Source organism: Carassius gibelio, chromosome A21 (genome assembly GCF_023724105.1).
Source record: "Carassius gibelio isolate Cgi1373 ecotype wild population from Czech Republic chromosome A21, carGib1.2-hapl.c, whole genome shotgun sequence".
Classification (NCBI taxonomy): domain Eukaryota; kingdom Metazoa; phylum Chordata; class Actinopteri; order Cypriniformes; family Cyprinidae; genus Carassius; species Carassius gibelio.
This window is the reverse complement of record NC_068391.1, coordinates 21888359-21913457: the sequence shown is the minus strand read 5'-3', so window position 1 is coordinate 21913457 and position 25099 is coordinate 21888359. Positions and strand designations below refer to the sequence as shown.

Here is a 25099-nt window from a genome sequence, read left to right as displayed (position 1 = left end):
GGCTACTCCCAGTACATGAGAAAAAACCTGCACCCCAATCAGGATGCACACATAGCCCAGATCCTGAAGAATGGCACGTCCTTATGTGCGATCAAAAGGAGGTTTTGTGTGTCTCCCAGCACATGAGACCATGAAGACCATGAGAAGAAACCAGGAGATGGGCCATTACTCAAGGAGAACCAGGCAGCACCAGTATCTGCTCCTTTGTGTGAGAAGGAACAGGAGGAGCGCTGCCAGAACCCTACAGAATGACCTCCAGCAGGCGACTGATGTGCATGTTTCTGAACAGACTCCATGAGGGTTGTATGAGCCTTACAGCTGTTAGGTACTGAAATTAAATCCTCAGAGCGTAAAAGTTTAAAAACAACACTGAAAAAATTAATTCATTGAGAAGCATGGACTTTTTTTCAATTATAATTAAAAAACCCGATTCCAAAAAAGTTGGGACACTGTACACATTGTGAGTAAAAAAGGAATGGAATAATTTACAAATCTCATAAACTTATATTTTATTCACAATGGAAAATAGATACCATATTAAATGTTGAAAGTGAGACATTTTGAAATTTCATCCCAAATATTGGATCATTTAAAATGGACTGTGGCAAAGTGGAAAACTGTTCTGTGGTCAGAGCAATTAAAATTTGAAGTTCTTTTGAAGTTTTTGTTTTTAACTTCCTAACCCTTCCCCACTAATTTGTCTCTAGTTTTGTCTCAGATCATTATTTAGTTCTGTGTAAACTTCATATAGCCAAAATTGTAAATTCTACTTCTTGTTACAAGTATCGAAGAACCATCACTTCTACCACAAAAGACAGCTTTTTAAGTTATCTTCCTGATGTATCCGAATTCCTTAGCATATCCAAAACCTCAGAACAACTTGATGATGTAACAGAAACTATGGACTCTCTCTTTTCTAGCACTTTAAATACAGTTGCTCCTTTACGGTTAAGAAAGGTTAAGGAAAACAGTTTGACACCATGGTATAATGAGCATACTCGCACCCTAAAGAGAGCAGCCCGAAAAATGGAGCGCAGCTGGAGGAAAACAAAACTAGAGGTATTTCGTATTGCTTGGCGGGAAAGTAGCATATCCTACCGAAAAGCATTAAAAACTGCTAGATCTGATTACTTTTCTTCTCTTTTAGAAGAAAACAAACATAAACCCAGGTATTTATTCAATACAGTGGCTAAATTAACGAAAAATAAAGCCTCAACAAGTGTTGACATTTCCCAACACCACAGCAGTAATGACTTTATGAACTACTTTACTTCTAAAATCGATACTATTAGAGATAAAATTGCAACCATTCAGCCGTCAGCTACAGTTTCGCATCAGACAGTGCACTATAGACCCCCTGAGGAACAGTTCCACTCATTCTCTACTATAGGAGAGGAAGAATTGTATAAACTTGTTAAATCATCTAAACCAACAACATGTATGTTAGACCCTATACCATCTAAGCTCTTAAAAGAGGTGCTTCCAGAAGTCATAGGTCCTCTTCTGACTATTATTAATTCCTCATTGTTATTAGGACATGTCCCCAAAACCTTCAAACTGGCTGTTATTAAGCCTCTCATAAAAAAGCCACAACTTGACCCCAGAGAACTAGTTAATTATAGACCAATCTCGAATCTCCCTTTTATGTCCAAGATACTAGAAAAGGTGGTATCCTCACAATTATATTCCTTCTTAGAGAAAAATGGTATATGTGAGGATTTCCAGTCAGGATTTAGACCGTATCATAGTACTGAAACTGCTCTCCTTAGAGTTACAAATGATCTTCTCTTATCATCTGATCGTGGGTGTATCTCTCTATTAGTTTTATTGGATCTTAGTGCTGCGTTTGACACAATTGACCACAACATTCTTTTGCATAGACTTGAACACTTTGTTGGCATCAGTGGAAGTGCATTAGCATGGTTTAAATCGTACTTATATGACCGCCATCAGTTCGTAGCAGTGAATGAAGATGTATCATATCGATCACAAGTGCAGTATGGAGTACCTCAAGGCTCAGTTCTAGGGCCGCTACTCTTCACGCTTTATATGTTACTCTTGGGAGATATCATCAGGAAACATGGTGTTAGCTTTCACTGTTATGCTGATGATACGCAGCTCTATATTTCCTCGCAGCCCGGTGAAACACACCAATTTGAAAAACTAATGGAATGCATAGTCGATATAAAAAATTGGATGACGAGTAATTTCTTACTGCTAAATTCAGAAAAAACAGAGGTGTTAATCATAGGGCCTAAAAACCCTATTTGTAATAACCTAGAACACTGTCTAAGACTTGATGGTTGCTCTGTCAATTCTTCGTCATCAGTTAGGAACCTAGGTGTGCTACTTGATCGCAATCTTTCCTTAGAAAGCCACGTTTCTAGCATTTGTAAAACTGCATTTTTCCATCTCAAAAATATATCTAAATTACGGCCTATGCTCTCAATGTCAAATGCAGAAATGTTAATCCATGCATTTATGACTTCAAGGTTAGACTACTGTAATGCTTTATTGGGTGGTTGTTCTGCACGCTTGGTAAACAAACTACAGCTAGTCCAAAATGCAGCAGCAAGAGTTCTTACTAGAACCAGGAAGTATGACCATATTAGCCCGGTCCTGTCCACACTGCACTGGCTCCCTATCAAACATCGTATAGATTTTAAAATATTGCTTATTACTTATAAAGCCCTGAATGGTTTAGCACCTCAGTATTTGAATGAGCTCCTTTTACATTATACTCCTCTACGTCCGCTACGTTCTCTAAACTCAGGCAATTTGATAATACCTAGAATATCAAAATCAACTGCGGGCGGCAGATCCTTTTCCTATTTGGCGCCTAAACTCTGGAATAACCTACCTAACATTGTTCGGGAGGCAGACACACTCTTGCAGTTTAAATCTAGATTAAAGACCCATCTCTTTAACCTGGCATACACATAACATACTAATATGCTTTTAATATCCAAATCCGTTAAAGGATTTTTAGGCTGCATTAATTAGGTAAACTGGAACCGGAACACTTCACATAACACCGTACTTTCTACATCATTAGAAGAATGGCATCTACGCTAATATTTGTCTGTTTCTCTCTTGTTCCGAGGTCACCGTAGCCACCAGATCCAGTCTGTGTCCAGATCAGAGGGTCACTGCAGTCACCCGGATCCAGTACGTATCCAGACCAGATGGTGGATCAGCAATTTGATGGTGGATCACTATTTCAACTGAACAGAGATGACATCAATGAATTCAATGATGAACTGCCTTTAACTATCATTTTGCATTATTGAGACACTGTTTTCCAAATGAATGTTGTTCAGTGCTTTGGCGCAATGTATTTTGTTTAAAGCACTATATAAAGGTGATTGATTGATTGATTGATTGATTTAACTTTGAAGTTTTGAAGTTTTTGGAAAACTGGGACACCATGTCATCCGGACTAAAGAGGACAAGGACAACCCAAGCTGTTATCAATGCTCAGTTCAGAAGCCTGCATCTCTGATGGTATGGGGTTGCATGAGTGCATGTGGCATGGGCAGCTTACACATCTGGAAAAGGCACCATCAATTCTGAAAGGTATATCCAAGTTCTATAACAACATATGCTCCCTTCACGTCGTCTCTTTCAGGGAAGACCTTGCATTTTACAACATGACAATGCAAACCACATACTGCATCAATTACAGCATCATGGCTGCATAGAATAAAGATCCGGTTACTGAAATGGCCAGCCTGCAGTCCAGACCTTTCACCCATAGAAAACATTTTCTATGGGTGAAACATTTTCTAAGATGCGATAAAGAAGACCTAAGACAGTTGAGCAACTAGAAGCCTGTATTAGACAAGAATGGGACAACATTCCTATTCCTAAACCTGAGCAAATATTGAAATTTTACACTTCCACATCATTGCATTCTGTTTTTTTTTTTCACAATTTGTATAGTGTTTTTTGGAAATCGGGTTTGTATTATTATAACTATAACTTTCTGACAGCTTCAGTGATTATAATGGGAGTGCTTTTTGCTTACTTCCTGTATATAGTCCAAGATATGCACAATAAGAAAGAGCTTTATTGCCAGCTGTGCCTCCACACAAAAGGATTGATTTTTATTATTATTAAAGGGGTCATCAAATGCAAAATTCACTTTTGTTGTTGCCAGGACAAAGATCATCGTGTCAGGACCACTCCCCATGTATCGATGAGGACACAAAAGGTTCAGTACACCTGTTGCTTTAAATGAATGGTTATTGTCATGATGTAAAGAACAATTGGAATCTTTTCTGGGGGCATCCAAGGCTTTTTCGCGCTGCTGGCCTGCACCCAAGCAGATTCAGAGCAGAACTCCTCTCTGACAACATCTCCAGGACACTTCGCTCCATATGACTAGTAAGACAATTCTCAAATAACTATTTTGATGACTTTTGTTCTACCCACTTAAATGACAGAAGTACTTGCACGTTCCAATCTCTGATGGGGGTTGCTGTTCAGGGCCTTGTATTTACCAGGTGTAACAAAGTTCAGCGTTTAAAGTGGTCCAGAGCCTGGTAACCCTTTGAAGATTAGAGAGGTTAGTTTTTTGTGTGTATAGTATTGTGTGTATAGTAGAGAGTTGTTCTCTAATATATCCATGCCAATCGGTGTGGTATTTAGAATCAATGACTAATGCTGGGAGCTTGTGAAACATTTTATTTGAGAGAGCTTTTTTTTCATCCCCACTTTCTTCAAATTGGAAAGTAATTTAACACCATTAATTAAAGTACGTAGACATGTCAATATATTAGGTAACAAGTTTTGTGGTAAATATGTTGTTGTATGTTGTCAGCAGTTCGGGTATGATTGTGTGACTTATGAATAAGTCTCTTTTGGGTAAGAGTACTAAATTGTTAACATGTTACCTGTGGAGAGGGTTTTTGTAAAACTTTTGAATTAGTACTCCATGAAGGAGATTATGATGTGTTAACTGGTGTAGATTAAATTACCTTTCAGTAGCTCTGTGGAAATGGCTTTGTGGGTAAATTCAATCTTTTTTTGTGTAGAATATTTGAAGGATATTGTGGAGATAAGTGTGAACTCCTAAAGTGGCTACTGGTTTGAAAGATTAGATTTTTTAGCCATGGCTTCCGATGTGGAAGAATTTCTGAAAGAACCTTTCGGAGGAAGCACTTGAGAAGTGCACCAAAGAGCAGCTGATTGCTGCTCATTATAATAAAGAGCTCAGTAGCAGTGATACAAAACTTAAGGAGTCTATCATAACAAGCTTGAAGGGCAATTTAGAGGATAGGGGAGTTTTATATGCAAAATTACAGGATCCAGGTATTGTTGACAGTAAAGTAAAGTTAAAAGAGATGGTGTTACGAGAAGAAGATTTAGACCCGGAGGTAGTGAAGTGTCATCTAAAACATGATAGGAAAGCTTTGAAAGAAAAGGAGTTGGAAAGGGAACTGGAGCTGAGGAAACTTGAGGGACAGGAAAGAGAGCATGAGTGTGCTTTTGTCCTTAAAAAAATGTTGTTGGATTTGGCAGGCAGGACACCTGAAGGACAGCCACCTCTTTCACCTTTTGTGTTACCCTCTGAGTCTTCTGAAAGGAAAGAGCAAGTTTTTGATATTAGCAAGCATATTAAAATGGTTCCTCCTTTCTCTACATGAGAGAGTCGCTAGATCATTGAAGTGGCCAAAAGACGTTTGGATGTTGCTTTTACAGTGTGTGCTTACAGGTAAAGCTCAAGAGGTTTATTCATCACTTAGTTTAGAATAGAGTGCTGTGCATGATACAGTTAAAACATATCATTCATGCTTTTGAGCTAGTACCTGAAGCATATCGACAACGCTTTTGAAATTACACCAAAAGCGACAGGTAGATGTTTGTAAAGTTTGCTTGGGAAAAGGAGAACATGTTTGTTAGCAGTGTTGTGGGTAACGCGTTACAAAGTAACGCGTTAGAGTACTCTAATTACTTTTTTCCTGAAATGTGTAACTTAACGCGTTAGTTTCGTGCGTAAGTAATCAGTAACTTCGTTATTTTTTAAAAAAAGTAATCCGTTATTTTAAGGAAAGGAAAATCCCGACTGCAGCCTGCTTTTTGTCAGACAGTAGTCCTAGGTCTACTGTGCCACCTGCGGATGTATCAGCGGAGCCGAAGCTCTGTGATCGTAAAGTCAATGGCTGTGATGCGTCTGTGCCCTGCGCCTGACCCTGTGTGTGTGTTTTTTTTTTTTTTTCGAACTTCCGGCAAGATAGCAGAGAGGACAGCTTTTGGTTTATGGAAGTACGCACATTATTTTCAATTTGTCAACGAAAAAGAAAAGAACATAACGGTAAAATGCACACTCTGCGTTGGTGAAAAGCTTCTGTCGACCGCCAAAAATTCTACCTCAAATTTAACGCTACGTTTTAATCACTACTTTGAAGAGTAAATGTAAGAGGACTGTGTTAAAGCGAATTTAGGCTTGTGACTGTGAGTGACACTTTAATAATAATTAGTTCGGCTATTAAGCGATTTGTCATTTGCCTGTGTGGCGGTGAAGGATTTAATTCGGTTTGTTATCATTTTTGTTTGAAAGGCAGCTGTTAATTTCTGTTAGATCGTTGGCTGGCTGATTGTTCATCATTTCTAAATGGATTTAAATCTGCAAGCCTGTTTAAGGTTGTGTTTACAAGTAAGCATAATTGTACTTTGATAACTGCATTATTTAAAGTTAAAGAAAAATCAGGAGTTATCTTGTGGTGCTCATAATATACAGTAGCCTAGGCTACCCGGGCTGGGTAGGTGCAAATTTTGATTAATAATATGTTCTGTGATAATAAATAAATAAAACGCCATGTGGAATAGCCTATTGCTGACTGTCTTTCCTGTTATTGTTATCCTGCAGTGTTAATTTAGTCGGATGACTGACGTTATTCATTGTCGGGAGTCACGACTTCTAGGTGCATTTAAAGGGGCCGGGGGCTGTGTCTGTCATGTGTGAGCCGCTGCAAACGGCTTTTAATTTTTGGTAACGTATGAGTACTCTAACGCGTTACTTTTATGAATAGGTAACGCTGTATCATAACTGATTACTTTTAATTGACGGTAACGTTGTAACCTAACTAACTACTTTCCAAAGTAACTATACCCAACACTGTTTGTTAGGTAGAGTGCTTCCAAGCAAGTTGAGACTAAAGAGCAGCTTAGGGACTTGATTCTCTTAGAGGAGTTAAAAAATTGTGTCCCAGCAGTTCTGGCTACATAAATGAACAAAAGTTTTCCAAATTGTTTGATGCAGCTGTAATGGCTGATGAGTTTGCTTTAACCCATAAAGGGTTATACGGAAACCGTGACCTAAGAAGAAATGATCAGGGTCAATATTAAACCTGTTGTAGCAGGATCTGATTCTGTTCCAACTTCCTCTACCCACACAGCAAAATCTCCAGTGTTAATTTAACACTCTGAGTGTGGAGTCTGTGGACTCATATAAACTCTGAAGCAGTGTTAAAAGTAAAACATTGAAGCAGAGTTGAAGTTAATTAGATAATTAAGAAGTTAATTGAGTTATGATTGAGCATTATTGAAGACACCTGATGTTAACAAGCATCATCACCAACCGAGAAAAACAGCATTGAGAAGTCATGGCATAATGGTAAGTGAGTTGGATTTGCCATCGAAAGGTTGTGAGTTCGAGTCTTGGGCTGGCAGGAATTGTAGGTGGGGGAGTGCATTTACAGTTCTCTCTCCACCTTCAATGCCACGACTTAGGTGCCCTTGAGCAAGGCATTGAACCCCCAACTGCTCCCCAGGCGCCGCAGCATAAATGGCTGCCAACTGCTCCAGGTGTGCGTTCACTGCTCTGTGTGTGTGCACTTTGGATAGGTTAAATGCAGAGCACGAATTCTGAGTATGGGTCACCATACTTGGCTGAATGTCATGTCACTTTTTTTTTTTAAACAGATCTTCTCTGAACATCACAAAACTAGATACTAAAAATTCACATAAAAACAGCAAAAATAAAATATAGTTAGAATAAAACGTTAAAAAGACATTTCAGCTCATAATTTATTCATGCCGCAATGCATGATGGGAGCCATGGATGACATTGGCTACAACATGCTTTTTTTGATGGTCACCGTTGTTGTGATGCTCACACTGATTCTTGATGCCTGTGTTTCTAAACTAAATAATTATTTCTTTATGTAGAACTAACTTTTAAAAACACGTCATATTGTGCCAAAAATTATGGACTGCTATCTTTTTTTTTTTTCACTTAATTTATGTATACATTAATGAAATCTGAACTCATGCATTCAGATCACTACATGACAATTAGTTCAAACCACAAACAATAACACACATGATTGACTTTGCTCTGGTCTGTATGTTATAATTCTGTTACCACAGCAACAAAAAAGTCTACAGTAAACACTGAGCACTATAATGGTGACACACAAATTGTGATTTTCTCGTTTGGTGAGTCTGCTTGTTAACATCAGGTGTTTTCAATAATGGTCAATCATGACCCAATTAATTTCTTAATTATCCCAATAACTTCAACTCTGCTTCAGTGTTTTACTTTTAACACTGCTTCAGAGTTTATTTGAGTCCACAGACTCCACACTAAGAGTGTTAAATTAACACTGGAGATTTTGCTGTGCACCTAGAAATGTTTAATGTTCTAGGAAGGTTTTCAGCGGCTAGTTTTATTTTAGCGTGGTTCTCTGAACGGTAAAGGAGCTACCCAGCTTTTAGCATCGTTTCTGTTGACATTAGTGTCCATTATTTTTAGGAAAGCTGTGTCTTCCATGGATGGACCAGGTTTGTTGTCATGTTCAGTTCTACTGAACACTGTCTGTCCAATCGTCTTTTCAGTTGCTTTGGTAGACATGCTACTACTTTGCTGCATCTCCTTGATCTGTATAAAGCTCGTACAGGGTTGAAAAATTGAATGGCGACCTCTTTGCAGCACATTGGTATTGAATGTGTTGACCGTTGGCCTATGTACATTACCCAGGCACACATCTCCTATTACTACCCAGCCCAGGTCTAGTCATTGGGCAAAGGGGGCGTTGTTTGGTCCATTAACCTGCCACCTAACTATGTGTGCCCTGATAACATCTCTTCCGAGTAGCAAAAGTATTTCTGCTTCTGGTTCTAGTTCTGGAATGTGCTTGGCAATGTGAAGGAGATGAGGCTGGTGAAGGACTGCACTTGGCGTTGGAATCTCAGATCGATTGTTCATGTTGTCATGACACTTAATGAGTGATGGAAGGGAAATGAGAACTGTCCCATCCAGGGACTCGATCAGAAATCCTTATGCTTTCCTGCCAGATGTTTCTATGGTGCCAGAGCAAGTTCTGAGATGATATGAGCATTGTTCACTCTCCACATTGAACAGCTCAAAGAATTCTGGTCTAGCTAATGAACGATTGCTCTGGTCTTCCAGAATTACGTAGGCTTTGATGGCCAAGTCCTTGGAATACTTTTGTAGTTGTTATAACACTGCTTTGATGCATAAAGCTAGGGTAATTTCGCTTCTTTGCTTCGCAGCACACAAAGTTACAGAAATACTCAAAGGGAGGAAAGCGACCATGATTTTCTTCCTTGTACCATGACCCAGAAGTCACCCACTTGTCCTGAAGCCCATATGGAAGCTTATCTACAATTGATGCGATTCCACGTGAAAGTGTCAAGATATGACAGACCTGTTAGATAACCATCTTCTTTAGCACCTTGGATTTCCATAAGCAAATCCAAGAGTTCACGTAATTTGATGTGGTCATTAGCTGAAATCCTTGGAAAACTGTCCAATCGCTGAAACAGTGACCTTTCAATGATTTCTGGTGCTGCATAACACTCACGTTGTCCTTCCCATGCTTTGTGTAATGCAAGATTGGGGTTACTGACATGCACTGAGCGGATCCGCTTCACCGTTTCACTAGTTTCCTTTCCCAGCCATTTAGTCATGAGGTCTAATTCCTGGGTTGCTGTGAGGTGAATTACACAAGCTGCAATGGTGAATAAGGAATACCATGACCAATAATTTTCAGGCTTATCGACAAATTGGTATAGTCCGGAACTAACGAGGTCTCGTCGAGCTAAATACTGTGCCAAAGGCTCTGCCTGAGGTGGTGTGTTAGCTGGAGGAATGTATTGAGCATAGTAAGGCTTAGCAGGTGTATCCATTATGGGGGTGGTCCTCCCAACTACAGATTTAATCACACCTGAAGACAGATAAGATAAGTTTGTTGCAGGTATGTGCATTTCACCTTTTTCAGACTTTGGTTCATTTATGATAGCCTATGCTCTAGAAGTGTCTTTCGCAGCTCGACTCCATGTTACAAAGCTGGTATGTGAGTCAGCATGAAATGGAGGAGCGCAGGTAAGGCTAATAAGAGTGGAGGGGGAGCATGATCCTGTAGGTTAATCTGAGAATTGACAAATTCACTGGTAGGTTCAATTTTAACTTTCAACTTTTAAGATTCAGAGCCTCCTCTTTCAACTGCAACACACATTGCTAATTCAGCATCATCCAACACTTGTGCCTCCACAGCAGCTGCTTCAGCTTCTCGTTGTAGCGTTAACACTTCCAACTCGGTGTCTCTTCATACTGTTTCCAGCAGATTTTGAGCTTCTCTCGTGGCCTTTTCCATTTTAAGTTTAGCCTCTTGGCTGGCATATGATGCTGTCACTTTGGCGGCTTCAGCTCTGGCTCAGGCCCGGGGTGCACTCACCGGTGACGCAGATGACTTGCCACTTCTTGCACTGCACACAGACGACTTGCTGCTTGTGGCCATCTTAACCACTTTAACATCAAATGTTGCCTTTTCACTTTAATGTTCTCGTGCAGTGTGTTGAAACTCTGACTAAACACCAAGTTAAACCATAGCTACTGAAGAAAGAGTCGTATTAAATTTGATCATTTACGGTCACTCTTCCTCATTAAAATTTGTGGTGAAAACTGTAATAAAACAATACAGAAATATTCAGTGTCCAGTGTCTTGACTAACATAGCATTATAAATTACTTAAACATAAAGATAAACTACTGTTCTCTTTTATAGCAGCGATTACATTGGTTATAGCATTGCTGAGAGATTGTATACAATGGTAAAAAACAATTTTTAGTAACTTATCAAAACTCGAAACTTAACTTTTTAACAAAATCATCACTAATATGTGATCTTTAATGTATCTAGTGTCATAATGAACTTACGGCGTTGCCTCTATGATGCTTTTAAGTGGATGCTACGGATTATCAGAGAGAGCACAGCATGTCTGTCTCTTTGTTTTTCATGCAGAACTAACTAATAGGAAGTGACTAAACAGGAAGTGACTTCATCACATGAAACAAAAAATGTAATTTTTACAAATGAGTTAGACAAAGAAAAAGTAATTATGAGCTTCAAATTTTCACTTGAAAATATTTACCAAAAATAATTAAAGCTGATATTTGAAACTTACATTTTTTAAAGGGCAACACACTCCACTATTTTTCACCGCAGCATTGAGGGAACTGGTGATCCTCTGCCTATCTTTACTTCTGACAGACACTGCCGCTCTGAGAGGCTCTTTTTATACCCAATCGTGTTGCCAATTGACCTAATAAATGGCAAATTGGTCCTCCAGCTGTTCCTTATATGTACATTTAACTTTTCCGGCTTATTATTGCTACCTGACCTGACTTTTTTGGAATGTGTAGCTCTTTTGAAATCCAAAATAAGCCAATATTTGGCATGACATTTCAAAAAGTGTCTCCCTTTGAGACCTTGAGATTTGTAAATTGTAAATCCATTCTCTTTTTACTCACAATTTGTAAGGGTGTCCCAAGTTTTTTGGAATCAGGTTTGTAAACTAACAGCAGATTTTCTTTTTGTTTGTTTGTTTGTTTCATTTTTTTCATTTTTGTCAACTGTTTTTAATGGAACATCATAAACTTTTGTTCCTACATTAAAAGCCCATGTTACCAAAATCTAAATAATCATTTTGAAGACAAAACTCCAGCAATAGGGAGAAACTGCTCCCTATAAATCACCTATATAAAGTATAACAACCTACACCTAGGTACATGTGAACACCTGATGGCATTTTTTCTGGGCTTTTGAATTACAACATAGTGTTTTAGAAACACATAGTTATAATAGCCAGAAAAAAGACTAAGACAGAAATCAAGGGTCAAGAGCCCAACTGAATTCCTAGGGGGCGCTGCTCTTGTAGCGACCAGCAGCAGGTGTGTTGTTGTCTGCGTTTGTTTGTCAAAAAGTGCTAAATAAGTTTTTTGTTTTGACTCGTTGTTTGAATGAAAATGGACTAGATACGATTGTTCATTAAGCAGTCACCATGGAGATATACTACGTTGTCATTTTATGGACTTTATGGATTTATTATGTCCAAGGCGAACACAGCCAGCAACGTGAGCCGGTAAGGACATACTCTCGGGAATGTTTGATGAGATGGGACAATCCGCTTATGGGAAATATATACTGGGACCCGCTTGTATCTGAAGATATTCTAGCCGAGATCTCTAGGCCCAGGTCTCCTGGAAATGGTTGCAAAAACTCTCGTAAAGAGAGGAAGCGAGGAAAGAGAGGTGGCGTACGACTCCGGTTAAAACAACAAAAATTACAACGTATTCCGCTCCCTTCAATAATATTTGCAAATGCTCAGTCACTTAGAAATAAGATCGATGAGCTACAAGCAAATTCGAACTATCTACAGGAATACAGGAACGCCTGTATTATGGCTTTCAGTGAGACGTGGCTGTCGTCTAAAGACAGCGACACGGACTTATCGATCAGCGGTTTTGGGGCGCCTGTTAGGATGGATAGAGACTCTGAAGTCACAGGGAAATCTCACGGTGGTGGAGTGTGTGTATATATAAACCAGCGGTGGTGTAGCAACATCACCGTCAGGGAAAAGATATGCACTCCTGACATCGAACTGCTTTCCATCTCCGTTCGTCCGTTCTATCTCCCGAGAGAATTTCCCCAGATATTTGTGACTGTAATATATATTCACCCCAAAGCAAACACACAAACTGCTGCCGATATAATTCGTAAAGTGACTCAAAGACTTCAATCTCTTTCCCCGGATGCCCCATGTCTGCTTATGGGGGATTTTAATAATTGCAAACTGAGTAAATCCCTCAATTTTTATCAATATGTCACATGTCCAACTAGAAAAAATAAAACTTTGGACAAATGCTATGGTTCAATTAAGGAGGCATATAAGGCCTCTCCTCTGGCTCCCATAGGATCTTCAGATCACTGTACTATTAATCTCATCCCGGTGTACAGACCTATACTCAAAAGGGGGGAAGTTAAAACTAGAGAGATTGAGATCTGGGACGAAGAGTCTGTTCTGAAATTACAAGGATGTTTTGACTGCACCGATTGGTCCGTTTTCATTGACTCTGCTTCGGATATCAATGAGGTTGTTGATGCTGTATGTTGCTATATTTCTTTTTGTGTGGATTCTATTATTCCCAAAAAACATGTCAAAGTGTATGCAAATAATAAGCCATGGGTCACTAGCTCATTGAAACAAGTATTAATGAAAAAGCATTGTGCTTTTCATAACGGGAATGAGCATGAAATTAGGGAGGCAACGAAGGAGGTCCAAGCAGAAATCAAGAAGGCTAAATTGCAATATAAAAATAAGATAGAGGAAAGACTGGGCAGTAACAACCTGAAGGTAGCATGGGATGGGGTGAAAAGAATGATAGGGTTGCAAAAAACACAAAAAAAATCAGTCCAATTGCCAATGTATACAAATGATAGTGAGTTATCTGAAGCATTGATCACCTTTTTTTCACGTTTTGATAATCATGACTTTTCAGACAAACTAAAGAAATTAATGGAGGAACAAGCTCAGGTAAAATCTATTCCTTTCTCAATTACAAAAGAGGAGGTTAGGTCTGTATTTAAGAGAATTAAGGTAAATAAGAGTCCAGGACCGGATGGAATTACTGGGAGATTGTTGAAGTGCTGTTCAGAGCAGCTCTGTGGGGTGTTTGCAAACATCTTTGAGATGTCCTGGAAACAGGGAAGGGTCCCAATGGCTTGGAAGGAGTCTATCATAGTTCCAGTGGCGAAGGGCAACTCTGTGAGCACACTAAATGACTTCAGACCAGTGGCATTGACCTCACTGGTCATGAAGTCATTTGAAAGGATTGTTAAGCGGCTTCTGCTGTCCAGGGTGGGTGGGGCCCTGGACCCTTTGCAATTTGCATATAGGGCTAGCAGAGGGGTAGAGGATGCCCAGATTACACTCTTAGATCTCCTCTATAGACATCTAGAGGGTCCTGGTACACATGCCAGGCTCTTGTTTTTGGATTTTTCTTCTGCTTTTAATACTATCCAGCCACACGTTTTAGTCAGTAAATTATTATCAGAATTTAACATTGAGAGTAATCTTGTGTGCTGGATTATGGACTTTTTAACTAACAGAACACAGCGAGTTAAGGTGAATGGTTGTCTCTCTCGAAGGCGTGTCTCTTCCACTGGCTCCCCGCAGGGTTGTGTACTTTCACCTTTACTATACATCCTCTACACTAACGATTGTAGGAGTCAGTATAGTAATAGACACATTCTGAAATATGCGGATGATACAGTTATTGTCAGTTTACTGCAGAAACATGAATCTCAGCATGGGCCAGTGGTCGATGAGTTTGTAAGTTGGTGTGACAGGTCTTTTCTCCATCTTAACACCTCTAAAACCAAGGATATGCTCATAGATTTTAGGAGAAAACAATCAGGTAGTCCTCCACCCACCTATATAAAAGGAATCGGCATAGAGGTAGTGGAGCAGTACAAATATCTGGGCACTGTGATAGACAATAAACTCAAATTTAACATAAATGCAGAGATGATCTGTAAAAAGGGACAACAACGATTGTACTTCCTAAGGAAGCTTAACTCTTTTAATGTTGATAAGGTTATCCTGTCTTTATTTTATAAATCTTTTATTGAATCTGTTCTTACTTTCGCTTTTATTGCCTGGTATGGGGGCATCAGCCTGAGGGAGAAAAATAACCTCAGCTATATTGTAAAGGTGGCTGGTAAGTCCATAGGATGCCCACAGGTTTCCTTGACAAATATCTATGAGAGGCAGGTTATGAGGAAAGCAGATGCCATATTGGACTGTGTAAATCACCCCCTTCATTGTTCTTTTGAGGTCCTCCCCTTAGGCCGGAGATTCAGAGTACCTCGTTTTAAATCCAATAGGACAAAGAACTCTTTTATACCAAGTGCAATTCGGTTGCTAAACTTGCATAATTCTTGATCTAGATGAGTAGTAGTGTAACAGTGTTTTTAATTAATAGTTTGTATTGTTGTTGTATGTGTATGTGGTGTTTACCTGTTGTGCTACCTGTGTGTTTACCTGGCTGTAAGACAAGTTTCCCTTAGGGGACAATAAACTGAAACTGAACTGAACTGACTGAGAGCCCAACTGAAGCAAACACTGATCTCTAACATGGTTACTTTAAATGAAACAATAAATCAACATCTAAACCTTAGTTCATTCTCAATAAGATCTTCTGTAGACATCTGACAGAATTAAAGTCAGTCTGGTTATTAATAAGTGGAGCTGGTGATGCTGTTTGGGGGGTTGTTTAATCAGATCCTGAGAGATTTCATGTATTTTATTTCAGTTGATTTCATCTAAGGCTGTGTCTGAAGTCAGTTGTAGTAGTTCTTGTGTTTCTCTTTTCTTCAGTGATTCTGTTTGTTAACAGCAGCTGTTCATCACTAATTCTCAATCAGCACTTAGTTAATCATTTAATTACTTAATTGCAATGTATATTTTCTTTCAGTGAACTCAACTGAATTAAATAAAGAGTACTTATAACTGTTAGTTTTAAAACTTAAATGGTTTAAGGCAATCGGTTTCCTCAAATGGTTTGAGTTAACATAACTTGTCAGGTTTGAGTGAGGCTGTGTCTGAAGTCAGCTGTAGTTCCTTTCTCTCTTTTCTTCATTAATTCTGTTTGTTAACAGCAGGTGTTCATCACTAATGCTCAATTATCACTCAATTAATCACTTAATTATTTAATTGCAATGTAAATCTTCTTTCAGTGAACTCAACTGAATTAAGTAATGAGTACTTAAACAGTTTAAGGCAATCGGTTTCCTCAAACGGTTTGAGTAAACCTAATTTTTCAGGTTTTTAAGGATATCTGTTTACTCAAACGGTTTGAGTTAAGTTACTTGTCGGGTTTTACAGTGTACCCTAAATCTATAAAGAACACATTCCAGTTCATCCAACAGGTACTTCTCATTTTGTGCCAAACCCAGGTTGCAGACACAGAACAAAACAGCTTACAATGTAAGGAAATCCAAGAAGCATCCATGAGAAGCCACTTGTGTTTTCTGTATAAGACATTAAAGTGTGTTCTCTCACTAAATATTAGTGCTTTTAGCGCTCAGCTAATGTGTGTTCACACAATTCTTCAGCCAAGTTTAAAGTTACAGAGGCTTGCATATACTGTTGAATACTGTTTCTTCTACAAAATAGTTACAATTGTTAGTAAGCTGTTTCAAAGATTATATTTACTTTTCCTGTGGCTGACAAGGTTAATGTATTGTCATGTTATCATAAAAAACACTTGAAATCAGTTTTTCTTTTCTTTTTTCAATTTATTTGAAACAATGTTTAATCGAATAAATCTCAAATTCTGCTTGTTCATTTGTTAATGTAATTTGTTTATATATATATATATATATATATATATGGGGATTTCCACACAAATTTCAAGTGAAGTCAACTAATTTGGGCTAAGAGTGCATTATTGTGATTCTGATTCTTCATGTCTGTGTGTCTAAATTCAAGTTTTTTGCACATTTTATTTTACATCAAGGTAACTTTTAAAACATCTTTCTGATAATGCCAAAAACACCAGATCTTGTATTTTTCACCTTGTTGACATAATAAAGAAAGCCTAACTCTCTCATTCAGGTCACCACATGATGATTCGATCAAAATATAATCAACAGCACATATCACTTTTCTTCTGTTGTACTTTAATCCGAGCAGATATACGCTCCAAGTGTCGTGCTTCAAATGACTAGCACCTTTCATTCTGGCTTTGCCACATTATATCAAACTTTTATCTAACTCTTGTTATCGTTTATCGAGGAAATCTATATTGTGCAATAATTATCTCTGTATCCCAGGAAAGACCTGGTGACGGCCTGAAGAGACTGCTGGCAGGAGGGAACAGACCCCAACGGGGCTAGCATGGGTTAGCTACCCGTGTAAGCAGGGTCCTTGCACTACATAGTGACCTGGACCCACCCAACTATGGCTACGGAAAGTTCAAAAGAAAAAATGCCTCTTGAGTCTGCGAGAGCGGGGGCGGAAGATGACTCGTCGGTAGATCACACGGTAACAGACCCTGGAATGGATTATGACTATGAATCAAATGTTCAGCATGGGAGTTGATGGAGTAACAGTACTGGCAGGACACAAGCTTCAAAGCTGCATCTGTGGCTGGAAAAAGATAACATCAGAGAAGGGTCTCAAAATCCACCAGGGCAGAAAAAAGTGCCTGAGAGAGCCTAGCGAGGGGCCTCGCATTGACCACTACTTTCTCAGAGGTAGGGCAATTCAGTCGAGTGAAGCCCAGTGGCAGGATATTCACCACAGTCCACAGGGTATCAGAACCCCAGACGAAGCTCAACCAAGCACAGAGCCACCAACGGACATGAGTCCAGAACCCATCCAACAACAGACAGCAGTAGAGAAGAAGATGAATGGACGGAAGCCTCAAATCTTGTGGCCTAAATCCTGCCAGAAAAAGGAGTGGGAAACCACAGACACAGACATCGTCCATCTTCTAGAAGGTCTGAAAGGGGGCGTGGAAAGAAAACTGGACAAGATCGGAGAGATCATTTACAGCTATGGAGCAGTGAGATTTGGGATGAAAAGTACAACCCAAAACCTTGGGACGCAGAAGAACCCATCAGTCAATCTCAAATCTAGAAGACAACAAGAGATTGAGCGATTGGTGAAAGAAAGAAGGAATTTGAGAAAACAATGGAGGAAGGCCACAGAAGTGGAAAGGAAAGGACTTGAAGCACTACAGGGAGACATCAAGCAGCGAATTGCAACACTGTGAAGAGCAGAATGTCTTAGAAAGCAGCATAAGAAGAAGGAACGAACGAGGACTGCCTTCTACAGAGATCCCTATAAGTTTGTCAAAGACCTCTTTGTCAAGGAGAAAACTGGGACCCTCAAAGTACCCTTAAGAGAACTAGAGAAACACCTGAGGAAGACTTACTCTGACAATCAGAGGGTTGTGCCAGCCAGCATCCCGGATGATATGCCGCCAATTCAACCACCCGAGCACCAGCTGGAAGCAAGACCTCCAACTTGTGCGTGAGTGAAGTGAGGAGCACAGTAAAGTGGGCAAGAACAGCCTCAGCCCCTGGGCCCAATGGCGTTCCATATAGGCTCTATAAGAACGCGCCAGGAGTCTTGAAGTACCTCTGGAAGCTCATGAAAGTGGCATGGGAAAAAGGAATTATACCAAAGGCATGGCGACGAGCAGGAGGAATCATGATTCCCAAAGAAAATAATTCCTCAACCATCGATCAGTTCCGCCAGATCAGCCTCCTGAATGTGAAAGGTAGGAATATTGTTTAGTGTTGTGGCCCAGAGGCTCTCTGTGTTCTTGCAGAAGAATAACTTTGTCGACACCTCAGTGCAGAAGGCAGGGATAAGTGGATTCTCAGGATGCTTGGAACACACAAATGTCATCTGGCACCAGATACAGACAGCCAAGAAGGAGAAGAAAGACCTGCATGTGGTTTTCTTGGATCTCGCCAATGCCTTTGGGTCAGTGCCGCATGAAATTCTGTGGACTGCGTTCAAGTTCTTCCAAGTCCCAGAGGGTGTCACAAGGCTGGTCAAAGCCTATTTCCAGGATCTTCAATTCTGTGTGACAGTACAGGCCAGTACAACTGCCTGGCAGCACCTCGAGATAGGCATAATGGTGGGCTGCACTATATCTCCACTGGCATTACAATGGAGCTCATTATTCGTGCATCCCGATGGGTGGTAGGAGGGGAGCGGTTGAAGAGCGGGCTGCGTCTTCCTCCAATCAGGGCGTACATGGACGACATGACGACAGTAACAACAACAAATGCATGCACCAAACGCCTGTTGGATAAACTCCAAGGAAACATCAAATGGGCAAGAATGGAGATTAAACCCAGCAAATCCCGCAGTATCTCCATTGTCAAGGGCCAGCTTACCAATGAAAGGTTCCAGGTCAACAACGAGCCAATACCAACAGTTCTGGAGAAGCCCATCAAAAGCCTCGGCCGCTGGTATAGCGCAGAACTCAAAGACTCGAAGCAGGTAGAGCAACTCAGGCAGGATACAATCAGCGGCCTCAAGAAGATCAACAACACTGCTCTCCCAGGGAAGCTGAAGCTGTGGTGCTTTCAGTTTGGGCTGCTGCCCCGTCTTATGTGGCCAATTTCTATCTATGAGGTCACGCTCTCCCATGCCAGTAGACTGGAGAGATTAATGAATGCACAAATGAGGAAGTGGCTGGGACTGCCGAGATGCCTTACCAGCATTGGCCTGTATGGCAATGGAGCCCTCTCCCTGCCAATCAAAATGTGCCAAATCAAGGCTGGAAATGACTCTCACAGAATTCCGGGATCCAGTCGTCAGAGGTGCTGCTCCTACCCTAGCAACGGGGAGGAAATGGAAGCTGTCGGCAGCGGTTGCGGCGGCAAAGGCTGCACTCAAACACCGGGATATAGTGGGGCAGGTCCAACATGGCAGAGGGGGCCTTGGATTCGAAGCAGCAACACCCAAATGTCAAAAGGCTACTCCAACCGAACGGCAGCACATGGTGGTGGAGGAGGTGCGCCACCAGGAGGAAGCAGCCAGGTGTGCCAAGGCTGTCTCCCAAGCCCAGCAAGGCCGTTGGATGAAGTGGGATGGCGTGGAGAGGAGAAAAATCACATGAGTGAGATGTGGGGTATGGAGGCTAATAGACTAAGTTTCATCATCAGGGCCACATGCGACGTCCTGCCCTCCCCAACCAACCTACATCTCTGGTATAAAGAGGACCCAGCCTGTCCGCTGTGTGCAGGTGCAGCCCCAGCAACTCTCAAACACATCCTGGTGGGTTGTAAGACAAGCCTAACTCAAGGAAGGTACACCTGGCGCCACAACCAAGTGCTGAGGTGTTTGCCACCTGAAATAGCAGCAACCAATCTGCGCCCAGACCTTGTCCTTTGGTCCAAGTCCTGCCGGCGTGTCTTCATCCTTGAAATGACTGTCCCATGGGAGGATGCCATTGACGAGGCATTTGAGCGGAAGAGGCTGCGATATGCGGAGGGCAATCAAAGAACTTGCCACTGTAGCGGAACGGAGCAGTCACTGGCTGTGGCTGAAACGTAGGGATGCAACATGGGCTGCCAAATGATCGCATGGTGCCACCACCGTGCGACACACACCCGGGTCTGATCAAACCATGGTGGGCCAACCCCCGGCAGAGGGTGTCTTGTGATAAGTGGCCGAAACACCCAATGAGGTCGGGCACACAACATAAGATGTGTCACACTGATGGCACCATGAGAAATTTCACCCCACACAAGATGACATCCCCATTCAATTGCTGTGCTGAAAGTTAGGGATCTTTAACATCCAGTCCTACTAAGAATCCTGGGTAATGTAGAATACAACTGATGGATCCTTTAGGCCCAGGGTCAGGGTTATGACTAGATCCCAAGATTCAATGTGCGCTGATGATGATAGGATTTTTTTTAGAGAAAATGCTAGATTACAGTGAGTATTATATATACATATATACACAGGCATGTACTGGCCATCGGGACTACCGGGAGATTCCCGGTGGGCCACGGTCTGGTTGTGCCGGTGCGTTATGTATTTTGTTTTTAAATCATTAAAAATCGCAAATATATTCGTAATTATATTGTTGTATGGTACAATTCCGGTCTTATGTGTCTCTCCCATTAACCTGCATGATGCTTTTTTTATTTATTTACGTTAGTCGCAATAATTTATTTAAAACATAAAAAAAGCAGTATAAAGAACAGATAAAACAACGCGTGCGCATGATGCTGATGCGGCTGCGAGACGTGACGTGTTCACTGCTCATTGGCCAATCAGAATCAAGTTCTAGCCTTGAAAAGCGGTCGCTTTACAGCTGCAACGAAATTCAATATGTTAAATAATAAAATATCGAAGCTTAAAGGAGGGGCCGAACGTTGAGAGAGAAAAAAAGACAAGCACTTGAGGCAGATGCCACCAAATGTGTTAAGATATATAAATCATTGCTGGAAGGCAAAAGACTTACGTGAAGACGTCAGCAGGGCGGGACTTGACTGCTGAGGTGAGACAGAAATGTAATGATACACGTAAGCTACTGCATTATTTTGTTTCAAAAAGTTAGGATATTCCAGCTGTAATATGCCACCACTCACTGATCTATATAAATTACATTTAAAATTCTCAGCTCTCAGGTTCTATCCATTTTATTACAAAATTCAGACAATACCGTTTTGGCGTTAGAAAATGTGACGTGACAGATCGCTTTACCGCCTCAGTTCAAGTAAACCAATTATCTGTTACTTTCTGTTTAAAGATACAGAACAACTTACAGAAATGTATATATGCCTCATAAATAATATCGATCAATCAGTCATCAGTCAAAACGGCAGGAGAACAATTATGTCACACGTTACATTTACCTCAAGAAAGCCGTTTAAAGACGATAGCAAGGTTAGTTGAGATTGAAAAATAGCCGTAAGAAAGGGAGAATTTTGCTAAATATGTGCACTATAGTACATATTTATTATCTTCACCTGTCATTAAATAATTTTCATTTTAATGAAAACTGCATTACATTTAATTATTTTTAACCTTTAATAATACCAGCTCATGCTATGTCTCTATATATTTACAGAATTTATGTGAGATATATTTTTTCAATTTGTAATCAATTGAGAAAAAAATCTCTTAAAGTGCCAGGGAGAAACCTTATACCTATTGTTGGTCTGTGTCATTGTGAACATAAGACAAAGATAAATAACTCACTGCTCTTGAATAACAGCTTTAACAAGTATATATATATATATATATATATATATATATATATAAATGTATGTATGTGTGTGTGTGTGTGTGTGTGTGTGTGTGTGTGTGTGTGTGTGTGTGTGTGTGTGTGTGTGTGTGTTTGTTAAGTGAAGTATTTTATATTTGGATATGCAGTATATGTACCTGAAAATGGTGCTATTTATGATCTTTTTTTCTTATTTTATTACTGACTGTTCACTTGTCTTCATTAATGTTTGAACCTAATAGTTGTAATAGTGTTAATAGTGTTTATTGTGGTATTGAAATTGGAATTGTGAAATGAGATTGCAGCTTATTTACAAAGAAAACAATAGCAATTTTATTTTTATGTTTTTATTTTTAGCAGGGCAAGTACAGTTTTGAACCCTAGCATTGAGCTCTGCGTTTGAATATATAAGCCAGTGTACTTCAAGGATTTTTAAAGGCCTTTGATTATATTAACTAAGAACAATTTAAAATAAATCACTACACAACGATCTTTGTCTTAATTACTCTATTATTTTATTGTAGATCAGTGGTCTTTATAAATCACGTTTACTGTAGCTCAGTGGTCTTAATACTAGCCTAACAGGTCAGAGGTAATATGTGTAAATTAATATAAATACAAAAAAAAATGTATGTTGCTGCACTATTAGATTAATAAAAAGCACATAAATAATGACCTTTAGATATTTAAAATAAAGCCTGATGAAATAATGTATGTATGTGTATATATATATATATATATATATGTATGTATGTATATATATATATATATATATATATATATATATATATATATATATATATATATATATATATGCATATATGTATATATATATATATATATATGTATATATATATATATATATATATGATGTTTGGTGAGAAAGGTGTCAATAGTTGTGGAACTCCAGTACGTAAGGCTGTTTATCGCTATTTTATTCACTTAAAAATTGGAAGAAGTTATTATTTTCTCTTTAATACATGGTGCCAATGTATTTTTTGATGAGTCCGTTAGTACCTGCTTGACAGAAAGGGTTGCCAAGTGTTCACAACAAAACAAACTAAAAGAGGGGTCCCCCGGTAACAATCGCTTTTTGGGGGCTAAAATACACATTATTGGGGTCACTTCAACCCGGGGCCAGATATGGAAAAAACCCTGCAACAAAACTTGTAAAGTAGCCCAATTCCACGAGAAAACCTGGACTTAACAACACTGTGACAGATAGTACTGTCTACAACAGACACAGAGCGCTGTCTCGGCGCGGCCACAACAGCTTGAAGTTGTCTAATGTTTTATGGTCTGCTGGTGCACTAATAGTAGTATGGCTCTCCTCTGTGTATACATATCCTTACAAGTACAAATTTTGCTGGATTATTTGTGTCCCATTCAAATATTGCTCTTGAGAGATTTTGTCTACTGTGCCCCCAAATGTTAGATGAAATTTCAGTCTGGTGCAAACATTACTGATGCTCATTACAGGCAGCTGTCACAGTAGGAGACAAAATCAGTCTTCTTTCTTTATTGTCAGTGTTGTTGATAATATCGACTAATCATTTCAGCACTACTAGTGAAATAACAACACCATCAGGATGTTCTTTGTTAAATGGGATCTTTCTACCAATCATTTATGAATTATAGTATTCATATGTGAAAAAAAGATTTGATGTTTTTAACCTGTCCGACATCTGCCCAGACATCACTGAACCAGTCAAAACACCACAGAAGAAGAGTGAGGAGGTCAACGGAGCCCTCCAGTCATCTGAACACACCAGGTCCCACTGCGAAAAAAATAAAAAATATTAACAAGTAAATAAAAAATATTAACAAGTAAACATTATATAATGAAGTCTGTTTTCAGCACAAGAGTATTGCTCATGAAAGCCTATGTGTGTGGAAGTGACAAATTACAGCGATCACATTTATCTTTGTTATAAATTTTCATTTGTTCCAAAAAATGGTTTGATTTTTTTTATGTTGTCCTTTACATTTGTGCTGTTTTATGACTTGTTATATTCAAATAATTTACTTACTGTTTAAATATAGCTGTAAAAACAATACCCTATAACTGATTTAAATGCATGCATTTGAATAAATAAGCAGGTTCCCATTGTGACAACATGCCCCACGCATCATGGTCAGCATGTTTTCACTGACCAGGTCAGCAACAGTGGAAGTTCAATCGCTTTTGTATTCAATACCTTAAGGCATGCATTTATACAGAAAAAAAAAAAAAAAGGCTACTCGTGCAAATGTTGACCGGAATAAAGCGTCACAACTGCCGCTACATCCGAACCTGAACTTCCGCCTCGCACAGTAATAGAAAACACTATAGGTTGGATTTGAAACGAACCTCTGAAACGATCGTGGAGATGTATGTTCCTGTATCATACTCCCAGCCGTCCAGACAGCCCTCTCGAGGAATATCCGAGACATTCACATCCACCCACGGGAGCAAACCTCGGTCCGAATAGTTTTTCACGACGTCTATTCGGTGTCTAGAACATTTACTGAAACGAGAATCCCGGTTCTGCTCGTCCTCCTCCAGAGGAATAGTCGCGTTTCTCCATTCGTCCGTGATATTCAGAGCTGCGGGGATGAGACAGCGATGAGCGGGTGTGTCGCCCATGAAAACCATGGATAGACCCGTGAAGCCATTCGGAATAATACTCAAACACAAGAGAAAGAAGACTGTTTTTTGAAAAGGGCCCCAGTCTCCCAGGAATGCGGTGCTGTCATCGTAGTCTGGGAAGTTCATGGCTGTCTAAGCGTTCAGAGTAAATGCGCTTTCAGTGGCTTCAGTCCGGCTTTCAGACTCAGATGGGAGGGAGGAGACAAACACACGGATTCGCATCTGTTCGTTTACCGACAGCTCCGCATGTTTTCAGTAACGGAGCTGTTTCTCTGACAGTGCTGATGTAGAAGTTGTAGTGCAGACACGATAGTGTTGGTGTCCAATAAACAACATATATATATATATATATATATATTTTTTTTTTTTATCCCTTTGGCGTTGTGCTCATCGAAA

The 25099-nt window shown here is 39.8% G+C and overlaps 1 protein-coding gene across 2 annotated transcripts in view; it reads right to left on the bottom strand.

Annotated features, from left to right (window-relative positions):
* The window catches only part of slc22a21 (solute carrier family 22 member 21), a 56931-nt gene extending 31944 nt beyond the window's left edge, over nt 1-24987 (bottom strand). The window contains exons 1-2 of one of the 2 annotated variants that reach the window (XM_052536448.1): nt 24425-24987; nt 23749-23852 (exon numbers count right to left, since the gene is read on the bottom strand). In XM_052536448.1, coding sequence (XP_052392408.1) covers nt 23749-23852; nt 24425-24829 — 509 coding nt within the window. In that variant the 5' untranslated portion in view covers nt 24830-24987. The remainder of the gene's footprint in view (nt 1-23748; nt 23853-24424) is intronic. The other variant, XM_052536447.1, reaches the window with a different exon arrangement.
* Between the last annotated feature and the right edge of the window lie 112 nt (nt 24988-25099).